General features: G+C 43.6%; 1 protein-coding gene across 3 annotated transcripts; it reads left to right on the top strand.

The window, feature by feature from the left end:
• The first annotated feature begins 856 nt into the window (after positions 1-856).
• Positions 857-9,589, top strand: TP53INP1 (tumor protein p53 inducible nuclear protein 1). 3 transcript variants are annotated; one of them, XM_010709145.3, is made up of 4 exons: positions 861-2,226; positions 2,684-3,035; positions 4,868-4,901; positions 7,050-7,125. In XM_010709145.3, exons 1-4 carry the CDS (start codon positions 2,115-2,117, stop codon positions 7,065-7,067), a joined length of 516 nt encoding a protein of 171 aa, XP_010707447.1. In that variant the 5' UTR covers positions 861-2,114; the 3' UTR covers positions 7,068-7,125. The 3 variants fall into 3 exon arrangements, with proteins under 3 accessions (XP_010707446.1, XP_010707447.1, XP_003205232.1); XM_010709144.3 differs by lacking the exon at positions 4,868-4,901 and having other exon boundaries at positions 857-2,226; positions 2,687-3,035; positions 7,050-9,589; XM_003205184.4 differs by lacking the exon at positions 4,868-4,901 and having other exon boundaries at positions 862-2,226; positions 7,050-9,589.
• The last annotated feature ends 1,896 nt before the right edge of the window (positions 9,590-11,485 follow it).

The raw sequence follows: 11,485 nt of genomic DNA, 5'->3' as shown, positions 1-11,485 counted from the left end.
CTCTGTCCCGGCAGCTGGGCTGTGCGCTGGGCGGGGCGCTGCTCGTTCAGCCGCCCTCATCCAACCGCGTCCCCAGCTTCGGTCTTAGCGGCCCCGTGCCTCGCTGCGGGCGTAGGGCTGAGCGGTTGGAAAGCTGAACGGAGAAAAGGGTCTGGGCGTGTTAGCTGACAGCCGGCTGGACGTGAGCCAGCAGTGTGCCCAGGTGGCCAAGAAGGCCAAGGGCGTCCTGGCTTGTATCAGAAATAGCGCTGCCACAGCAGGAGCAGGGAGGTGATCATCCTTCTGTGCTCAGCTCTGGTGTGGCCGCATCTTGAGTGCTGCATTCAGTTTAGGGCACTTCAATACGAGAGAGACATCGAGGTGCAGGAGTGTGTCCTGGACAGGGCAGCAGAGCTGTGAGGGGTCTGGAGCTCAAGTCTTGTGGAGGGTGGCTGAGGGAGCTGGCGTTGTTCAGGCTGGAGAAGAGGAGGCTCAGGGGAGGTCTTACTGATCTCTACAACTGCCTGAAAGGAGGCTGGTGTAATGTGAGGGTTGGCCTCTTCTCTCAGGTAACAGTGACAGGACTAGAGGGAATGGTGTTACGTTGCACTGGGAATGTTGAGGTTGGATATTAGGAAAAATCTCAGGAGTGGTGAGGCACTGGCACAGGCTGCCCAGGGGTTTGCCTCTTCTGTCAGGTAACCTCAATAATAATAACTTCAATAATAATCCTCAGTAGGATGGGAGGGAATGGCATTAAGCTGTGCCAGAGGCAATTTGGGTTGGATATTAGAAAAAGTCTCTCCTCAGAAAGAGTGGTGAGGTATTGGAAAAGGCTGCCCAGGGAGGTGGTGGAGTCGTGGTCCCTGGAGGTGTTCAAGAAATGCATTGGTGTGGCACTAAGGGATGTGGTTAGTGGGCATGGGTTGACAGTTGGACTAGTTCACTGTTTCCAGACTCAATGACTGTGTGATTCTCCCCTGCCTCTCCCACTGCTGACTCTCAGTAACAATGTTACTGCTTGGTGTCTAATGGCCTCGTATCAGGTGAAAACATGGCATGTTAAAAAGCTCTTTTCTAGAAAAACAACTAAAGTCAATGCAGTTTCAGATGTTACCATGCATCTTCCTTGTAGTGGAGAGGAGGAAACAGCACACTGACATTGAAAGCCAGTGTGCCTCATTAGTGCGGTCTGAGGGCTGTGGGTGAGGTGGCATGCAGGCCTTGTTAAAGGATGCAGCCTGTAAGGAGTACTGTTGGTTGGTTTTGTCTGCTGTGGTGTCTGTCCCTTTCTGGATGGATATCTGCATATCGTTTTCCTTAGTTAATTATTTAAGCAGGCATTTCTCTGTAAGAATTCCAACAAGCTGAAGTAATTCAAATGTTGTTCTGGTGAGATGAGAAAAGTTTAGGGACTGAACACTCACATGTAGCTGTTACTTATTCATCTGGCTTCAGTTCCTTGGGTTATACATGGATATTCAAGGGCTGTCAGCATGCCAGTGTGGGGACAACTGGCTGCTCAGCTCTCAGCAACAATTGGGTGCCCTCATCCCAACCACTGTGTGCAGGGCTCAGGCTTGCTGGCTGTCATTACACAGATCTAGAGAAGTATGCTAAGAAGTAAACATTACTGTAATTAAACCAAGTCGCCTCTCCTCATTCCGTGAAGTCAGTGAGGTCGGTGCTGAGGGAGGGTTTGGTGGGCCTGGGTTCTGTGTAGATATTCTCACCTAGAGGTGTGGGCCAACAGTAGAGCAGAGCTGGGAGGGCCTGGGAGGAAGGCTTTGGAGGGATCTGGGCTTCTTCTGTGTGTCACTGGGATGCCAGTGGGTCTGCTGTCTCCTGGGACAGACTTTTGCTGGTCCCTCACCCTGCACCAGTGAGAGGGCTTCAGTTTGCTGCCCTCAGCACGCTCTCTGCTGCTTTGTCACTAAGACACCTGTCACTATTTTTTTTGCAGGTTTAACACAAACTGTTTACCAGCCATGACTCTCGGTGTCCTGTACCGAAACTAATAAAGCATCTGTGCACTTTAATCTCAAGTCTATGCCACCGTGCTAGAACAGAGTGAGCTGTGCCTTGAACCTTGGATATAAAGATCTACTAGCCAAAGTCTTGTTCCTGCCTTAGTAATGTTCCAGAGGTTAAATAACATGTTCATGGGAGAGATTGATGGCTTGTCCAGCCAAGAGCCAGAGTTCAGTGAGAAAGAAGATGACGAGTGGATTCTAGTTGACTTCATAGGTAAGGCACCTGTCAGACGTGAGCTCTAGCCCATACTGGTTCTGTTTCCATGTGAAGAAGCCATACAGTCAGCAGAAACTTGGTGAAGGCAAAGTTGATGGAAGTGCAGAGTGCCTTCTGAACACGTGCACCAAAATGTGTTATGTAAACTGGTGAGAAAAATTACATCAGGTTTATAAGCCTGACATGAGCTTCAGCAGAACCACTTGTACAGATAAAATGTGTGTTTGACTTATTACACAGTTGTATTGCTCTGCTGATAACAGCTGCTTTACGTGTCTAACCTGCGTTGTCAGGGAACTCCCTTTTCCCCTCCCCTTGGCTCATAAAAACTTGTGTACATACTGATAGGGGTTTGTTTCTGTTTTTGTTTCATATCCTGTTTCTGACTACGTGTGACCTTGCTGTGTTTCTTTCTGCAATCGCTGATGTTGATGGCTCCCCCGATCATCTGCAGCAGACACTTGCACTAACTGCACCACGGAGCAAGATGACATTGCTGAAACATCACCTGCAGGCAGCTCGCCTGTCTTCACCTGCCTGCCATCTCCCCTGGAGCACTTGCCTGAGGCTGGCGAGTCGTGCTTCATCCAATTTGAGTCATGCCCCATGGAGGAGAGCTGGTTCATCACCCCTCCGCCATGTTTCACTGCAGGTGGGCTGACTGCCATCAAAGTGGAAACCAGCCCTATGGAGAACCTCCTCATTGAGCACCCGAGCATGTCTGTCTATGCTGTCCACAATGCCTGCCACAGCCTCGGCGACACTGGATGTGGGGATGAGGAATTCTGCAGACCAGGCAGTCCCAGGTACCTTTGCTTTCTGCCAAGCAAGTGCTGCTCGTCTGCTGCTAAATATATCTGGTTTCTACTTCATCAGTATAGACACTTAATACTGAATTTTCCAGCTTATTTCAGAGCGAGTGAATAACATGAATACTACACAGGTTGAGTAGGGTGATCAGGGCTGCCTGCCTAGAAAGATGTTATAAGAGATGACTGTGCTAGGAGGAAATTAGCTGTGCAGCTCTTACACTGAGAGGTGTATTTATGGAGCCCAGAGGTTGCTTACAGAGCACGCTCAAGTTCTGTTGAGACTGGTGGTGGTATCTCTGTAGCTGATTGTGTATGCTTGGAAGACATTTTGCCCCCTTTGTAACTAGAAGAAAAGATATTTAGCCAGGAGGTATAGAGTTTTATTATAAGGATGGCAAAGCACTGGAACAAGTTGTTCAGAGAGGTGGCGTATGCCCCATCCCTGGGGACATTCAGGTTCAGGGTGGGTAGGACTCTGGGCAACCATATCAAGCAGTAGATGTCTCTGTTCACTGCAAGTGAATTTGACTACATGGCCTTTAAAGATCCTTCCAACTCAAATGATTCTATAGCCATGTGTATTTTATCATAAACATTAGTCAGTACCCTTTCTGTCACCTTGAGTTGAAAAATGTTACTCCAACAGTCTGAACAAGGAAGTCTATTTCTTTTTATCACTCTCAACCTACTAATAGGTTGGGATAGAAGATAAAATCTTGTACACACAGCTTGTGGAACAGACCCAAACTGAAATACTTAACAAAACTTGCATCCCTCAATGTGAGAATTTGCACTGTAAACTTCTACTTAGACCAAGGTGAGAAGTTGTGCCATTTTAGCCTTGAGTTCTAAAGACCTTGCTAAGTGAGATTACTGTGGATATGTTTTCTTGGTGCACTGCTTCCTTGCTGTGAAGTGCCCAGTATATGCATCTAGACCATATATTGTGTGTATATGCATGCAAATATATTTTTGTTGCTGTCACTACACATTTGCCTGTGTTCCATTAATTGGAGTTAGTGGAATGTTTTGGATATCCTGATTGACAGCAAAGTTACTTAAATTATAGAAAGTTTTGTATGGGAAAACAATGAAAGTGCAGAGAAGCTGCTGTAGGTAGATGCCCAGTGACTTTGGATCAAGTCCTTGTCATGTTTAAACTGTTCACTTCAGAGAAGTGAGTGACTGAGATGGTGCACGTTGCTGTGTTTTGAGCATAGTGCTGATACCAGCACATGTGCAGAACATGGCATTCCTTGTGATTATCTGAGGAGGGCAGTTTGTGATGTCAAACACTGAGGATCTAGCTGAACTTAGGGGGAAGCTATATGCACTCGGCACCTTTTAAAATTTGGGTTAGAAGGAGTCTGCAGGACAACTGTAGGCTCTTAGGCATGGCCTAGTAAAGGAAAGACCAGCTTTGATGAGTAGTCTCCAGTGGATAGTAACACCTGAAGTCAGATACTGGCTTCTCTGGTGACTTCTTTGCAGGAGGCAATGATATAAATGATTTGGGAGAAGAATCTTGTGTTATGTTATGCAGTGGAGTTAGGCAACCTTAATGTGTTGAGTATCTCAGCTTTAGTTTCCCAACTGGTGTATGATTAAATTTCCACATGCTGTCTTCTCATTTGTTACCTTATCAGAGGATCTAGACCTCTGTATAAAACACAACTATGTGGGGTGGCAGAACTGGGGGTTGATCTCAAGTCTAAAGCTGAGATAAATCACAAACTGGGAAAATCAATTGTGCTGAAAGCACAGTAAGCTTTGAAAGCTGTCTTTAAGTCCCCAGTGGTTTAATGGTTGGCCGTTTAATGTTGTAGGGCCAAGAAAAGCTGCTTAAGGCACACTGGCACAGTAAGTACTGCTGTTTTGGGATAGTGCTTCTTGTTTGATCAGTTTGCTAGCAACACTGCTTCCTCTAGAGCCTTGTATGCCAAAACAGTACTCCTTTTTAGGACTAACCTTTGTGCTGAATAATGTAAATTGATCAAGCCTAACTACATCTGCGTTAACAAGCCTAAATGCTAAGTGCAGAAAAATTACTTTAAAATATTAATTGGTGTGGGGTCTGAATCCTTTAGTGTTTCTTGTGAGATCTGGCTGTGTATTGTAACTAGTAGCAGTGCTTTCTAGCAGCACAGATGCTGGGCACACAAAGTGTATGGAGCAGCAGGCTGGCTTTAGATACAGCCCCTCTAAAAAGATGTTTTTGACCATGTGGTTAGAGGCTCATCAACCCAGTTCTCCCGGTGCCTGGGGCTCACTAGGGCCTGGCTACTGAAGGCAGCCACTGAGATACCAAAATACTGAAAGACTTCATTTGTTACTTCTAAATTCCTGCCAAAGTGAAAGGATGGCACAAACTTTTCTTGTGTTCTTTCAGTCAGTTGTATTTTTTCCCATAATAAGTCACAACACTTAGGATTAGCAGTTAATGCACTTCTTTAGCTAATGACATGAAGTAAAAGTGTGTTTAGGAAAAACACATTCCAAAAGCACACTGTGGTATGGCTTCTTAACTTTTTAAGGCTTTCTCTTCATCTGGAGTTCCAGCTCCAGCACTATGGAACTTATGAAGAAGCCATTATATATGGAAAATGGTAGCCCCATGTTTGCAGGCACCCTTGTGTAAATTGAGCTGGTGCAATCTGCTGAGCAGGTTTGTGTTCTTATCACTTGTTTCTTGCTTCATTTTTGAAGTGCTAGATTTAGGATAAATCCAATGAATGGAGAGAAGAAAATGAGCATATCATATTGCTATTCTGTAGGCTTTGGCGCAGTTGCTTCAAGTCACCTAGGAGCTTAAAAAGCAAGTGGATTAAGTGGATTTTGATATTTAAAAGAAAAAGGAGAGAGTAGGGGCAAAGTTCCACTCTGACAGAGCATTTACATCCTTCTACATGGGATGGAGGCAGGTAGAGGAGCTCAACCCTGTGCCAGTCACCTCCTAGAGGAGACTGAGAAGGATGAACCGTGGTCATGGCAGTCCACGCTTACTACAGACTCTCCAGGAGCCCATGGGGATGTTGTATAATAAATGCAAACTAATCCCTCTCCCCCAAAAAATACTTCATAGAGGCATGCTACTGCTAAAAGACAGATTTCTGAAGGGATTTCTTGCTCATGCTTAAGCAAACTCCTGGCCTCTCAGACACCTTTCTGGGTACCAGTGAGTTGCTCACTGGTAGCTTGGGAAGGGAGAAGACCATTAACACTGGTGCCTCTGGTCTCACGCCAGCTGTGGCTCTCAGACCTGGGATTTGCTTTTCTCAGTTCTAAAACCACCAAGTTATTTTTACCTTTGCTCTTGAAGTTTCAGGAAACGCCAATGATTGTTTGGTGAAGTAGGGAAGTCCTCTCTCAGTATATCAGTCCCTGCTTGCATAGGCTGCTGTTTTGTTTCTCACTAGTGCATGATGCAAAGGTTTGCCAAAACTGCTGACTCTCCACTCGTAAAATCAAGAGGACTGTTTAGAGAATGATCCTTTTGAGATCATTCCAGCGTGTGTTGCAACTTGTCTGTCTTTCCCACTCCTGTGCATGAACATTGAGTTTACTTGCTCACAATCCAAATGTACGCTTTCATTAGTGTGCTTTTGTTTTCAGCTCAAACAACCAGTGTTCAAGGTGATTTTCTTTAAACCAAACTTTGCCTGTCGGATAAATTTAAGTCTTCTAAAGCTGGATCGGTGACGCACGTTCTGATCTGTGCTGTATTGTGAGGTTAGGGAAGTGGAGTGGGAAAGTAAGGGCACAGTGGCATAATACACCAGAAGCCCAAAAGCTATTGTGTTGCCTTGGTGGCAAAAGCAAGTTGGCAGTGCTGCTTACCAATCTGATTTTCTTAAACTGGCTTGGCTTAACTTGAGCCCAGATCTTTGTCCAGTACAGTCAGTGTGCTCCTTCTTGAAATGCTGGATGTTCATCTTCTCGTGCCCTCCGTAGCTTGCATCTTTCAGACCTAACTCGGAAACAATCTAAATGTGCTTCTTTTGTTTCTAGACTGGAGGCCCGAAATGAAACAGGACAGCGTGTTCACTGCTTTGTCACAGCTCTTCCTACTCGTTCAAGTTTTCTGGAAAAAAACAAGAGCTTTCGTCCTACCCACTGGATAAAAGAACACAGCGAAAGACACTATCTCAACAGAAATGGTCTCCGTCGCCAAAACCTCACCAGGGATTGCCACTCTCGGCATATCAAGCACAACGGACTGTTTGTTCACCAGCCTTGCCAGCGTCAGTTCAATTACTGATGGCTCTCGTGTTTTAATCTATGATCTGATTGTTTCTTAGGTTGCTCATGTTTTCATGCATAGGTAAGTGTGGTCAGCCTGCTGCTGATCATCGATTCCCTCAGACACAATCACACAACTAGTGATGCATTTGGTTGAAGTGACACATCTCCAAAAATCTTGCTGCAAGTCTAAATTATGTTAAATATGGGTGTCTTAGAAGCCTGTCAGTACAGTAGCTCATGTGCTGACCTATCTACTATGTATAGATAGGTTCATAGATAGTTAAGCTTCTTTAAAAGACTGAGATAGAAAATCAGTTACGTCTTTGCATTCATCAAAGTGGAGTTTGAAAATTTGAAGTTAGCCATATGCTTTAATGACAAGTACTTGACAGCTTGTGTATCTCTCTGTATTGGGCATACATGATTAAGTTCTAACAAGGAAATACTGTAGCTGCTAGTGGATATTACGTAGCTATGCTGAACTGTTACAAGGACAACTAATCTGAATTGCCTAGTACCTACCTGTGTTTGCATGGAGTCTGTGTAGTTGTGTTAGGTACTTAATGTGAGTATCAGAAAAGGGTTAAACGTCCCTTTGGTATTTCCGCAGTATCCATGGCACTGGTGTTACAGATGAAGTACCTCACAGTGGAGTGAAAGGAAAAGTGGGCCTATGGGTTAAGTACAGATGCATAACCCGGAGAGCTGAACTGTTCTACTTGGTACAGTTCGAGTTCTCTTCCCTTTCTAACTCTCTTTATTATTGAAGAAGATCAATTTCTTCTAAAACCTAATCTATTCCATTTGTTCTGTAGTCTAGTTACCCCAAAAAATAGTGGATCAACTGTTCTTCTAATCCCACTGGTAGCTGACTGCTTTTTCTAAGAAGTCAGGCTGATGCTCAGTTATTTCTGAGCTGCAGATTGCTGTTAGATTTTCTTGTTTACAGGCTGAGAGTTGCTCGAAAATAGCTGGAAGGAGGACTTCTGATAGAAGTTCTTCTAACTCTTCTCACCTGTCCTCCCACTTAATCAAGTCTGAGATCAGTTGTGACTGGAAATGAAGGGCAGTGGGTAGCAAGGAGAAGAGAGTGCTGAAACAGTCTTACAGAACTAAATACAGATAATGGTATATTAAATTTGAGGCACTTCAGCAGTGTTTTTTTCTTTAAGTCAACAGAGAGCAGAAAGACTGAATATTAATTTTGTGGGCCACCAGGAAAGAAAAGCCATTCAAAACTAATAAATACTTAAGTATTCATACTTAAGTATTCATTCTTAAGAACATTCTGCAAGATACATTGGAAGTAGGTGGGCACTTAAAGGCAAAAAAAAAAAAAAAAAAACCCAGCTTATTAATAGATTGTACATTACACTGCAGCCACACTGAACACTGATAGGTAATCTAGAAAGTGGGTTAAATCTCTTTGAAGGAGAGAGGGAACAAATTCTCACAAAAAAAAGGGGGAATAAGTAATTTTACCTCCTTTCTGTCAGTGCTCAAATGTTGTGTGGTCCTTTTTTTTTTTTTTCCCCTCCCTGTGCTGGGTGCCTAGGGCATTAAAGTGTTAATGTTGCATTCAGTCATGTCTTCCAGTAATCCTTAGACAGAAGTTTCCATAAGGACTCATGTGGGGAGCATTGGAAATTGGGTGATGTCAATGTGAATTGTTCCAGACCTGCAACACTTGTTTTCTGAATCCATCCAAATGCTTCAAATTTTCTCAGAAGCCCAACAATTTGAATTAGTATTGATGTAGTTAGAGTGTAGTGCATGATGTAGTTACTGCACATAGTGCAGCTGGAATTGCTGGGGAGCATACCTAGTATGCAGAAAACAGCATTTATTTCAGTTTTCATTTCTCACTTCAGTTTTGCTGCTTACCTGGGATTAGATAGGGTCGTTGCAAGGGGATGTTGGCAAATACATGCATGTGTAAGAGCAAGTGGTGCTTTCCTGGATACGCTGGTCTTTAAAACACATGGAGTTTGTGTGAACTGGAAAGAGAACAAAATTGGCCATGTTATGAGGCTCAGAAATAGCAGTGAGGGTGTTACTGCTCTTTAAAGCCTTATGTACCCATGTTCATACAAAACTTTTGTGGTCCAAATGCTCTGGTTTATCTCCAAGTAGCTGTAGTCTCTCCAGTCTTGCGTTTGTACGTATCTGTATCTGGCATGAACTTCTACTTGCCTCAGATGATCTACCTTTACCACTCCAACTCTTTGTCCAGCTTAAACTTCCTTCTCCTCACTGCCAACTTTCAAGCTCAGGAAAATTCTGTGCTTTCCTGTATTTTTTTTTTTCTTGATATATCAAGTAACTACTTTCCTTCAGCTTTAATTTTCTTAAAGTTAAATGAAGGAAGATGATGTCTCCACCTCCCTGTGTTGGAAGGAGTAAGTAATCCTTTGATCTCAACAGGGAGATGGAATTGAGAGTATAAAGGCTCCCAGGCATTAGAATGAGAGCCTTGGTCTGTTCTTCTTAGCAGGCAAGTAAATGCAACTTTAGACTGCTCCTAGAGTTGGGAGAAACTGATCTTTTTTTTTAATACTACATTACTAGATAACTTTCTGGTGATGAACTGCTATATCTTTCAGGATATAAACTGTTTTGTTGCACAAAGCTGTGCTTCTCAACTTGTGATATTGGAAACCGTATTGTTGTGTGAGATAGTACTGCATCAATGGCTTTTTGTTAATTTGTTTTAAGTATTTATGTTGGTCTAGTCCCATTTTATGCCTGGAGCTATTGGGTGATTAGATTTGTTTTGATTTTTCATTTTAATAGTGAGCTGTGTGGCTTTTTATATGGTTTTTGAACTGTACTAAAATGTGTTTTTCTTGTAAAAGTGGAGGCCTTGCAGTGTCTCAAACTGATTGATATTCATGAATTTTGCTGAAATGATATTTTCATATATTGGTCAACAGACAGATCTGCATTTTAAACTGTGCCTTCTAGGTGTAACTTTACACAGCAAACTTGAAGATACAAAAGGGACATTTCAGATAGGATTAATACTGTACATCAGTCTATGCATATATGGCAGCTTCTTTCCAGAGCCACTTTCTATTTGTAGCAGTCTTTTTGATATGGAAGAATGTCTCGCTCTTATTTTTAATAGTTTAACACAAGCCGAAAGCTGACGAAATACAGCACTTTGCCAAAAAGTAGCATTGCTTAACCAGTGTGTATTTACTGAAGCGATCTTCTGTATTTTGTTTTCATGGTGTGTTATGCACCGTGGGGAGACATGATCTGAACTCTCAATAAATGGCCTATTCAAAAATTTCAGCCTTCTGTTGTGTCTGTTGAATTTGAAGTGTACAGGTGTCCCATTGGGGTCTGGTAGACGTGAGTACAGTATATAGCAAAATCCTTGCTGTTGTACAAAGGTTTCCCTGGGTATTGATTTGCGTTACTTGATCGAGTGATAATACACAGTCTAAGGGATACCTTGTGTCCCTGCCATCTACTGTGCCTCCTGATGAGCCTGCTAAAGTGCAGTAGGTGAATAGGATAGAAAGTAGGGAAGTAAGCACACGGGGCAGGAAAGCTAGTATCAAGATAAACAACCCTGCTGTTACACAGGCTTGATGCTTTCCAGAGATAATTAAAAAATCTAGTTGCTGTTGTATTCAATTGTTGGTCTGCCCACTGGCTGATGAATGCTGATGCCCTCACTCGCTTCATCCACTGGTGGGGTTTTGCCTCAGGACAACAAAGCTGCCTGTGAGATCATGACCAGGCTGCCCAGGGCTTAGTCTCTTCCTGTCTGGAAACTGTCTCCAACAGTGGGGACTGCACAACCTCTAGGAAACCTGTTCTGATGCTTGACTTTTGTAATTAGGGCCCAGAGAAGCCCTTCCCATCAACCTAATTTTGGTTCTCAATTCATTGCCTTTGCTTGACCTCCCATGCACAGCTGTGACAAGTCTGCATCTTGTACTAGAAGGCTGTGATTACCATTCAAGAGGTAGAATTAGGGATAGGTAATATGAGGCATGTAAAGAGCCTGTGCAAATGTGCAGGGGTTAGGAAAGCCCAGCCACCTGCAACTGAGTAACAAAGACTGTATCATGGCTGGAACCATAATCCTCTGGAAGGCAGTAAGGGGCTTCTACATGTATACCACCTGCAAAAAGATGGTTAGGGAAAAAGTAGAGCTGCTTCTGAATGGGATAGGAGACCCCATTTAT

Source organism: Meleagris gallopavo, chromosome 3, assembly GCF_000146605.3.
Source record: "Meleagris gallopavo isolate NT-WF06-2002-E0010 breed Aviagen turkey brand Nicholas breeding stock chromosome 3, Turkey_5.1, whole genome shotgun sequence".
Classification (NCBI taxonomy): Eukaryota; Metazoa; Chordata; class Aves; order Galliformes; family Phasianidae; genus Meleagris; species Meleagris gallopavo.
This window is presented reverse-complemented; position numbering and strand designations above follow the sequence as displayed.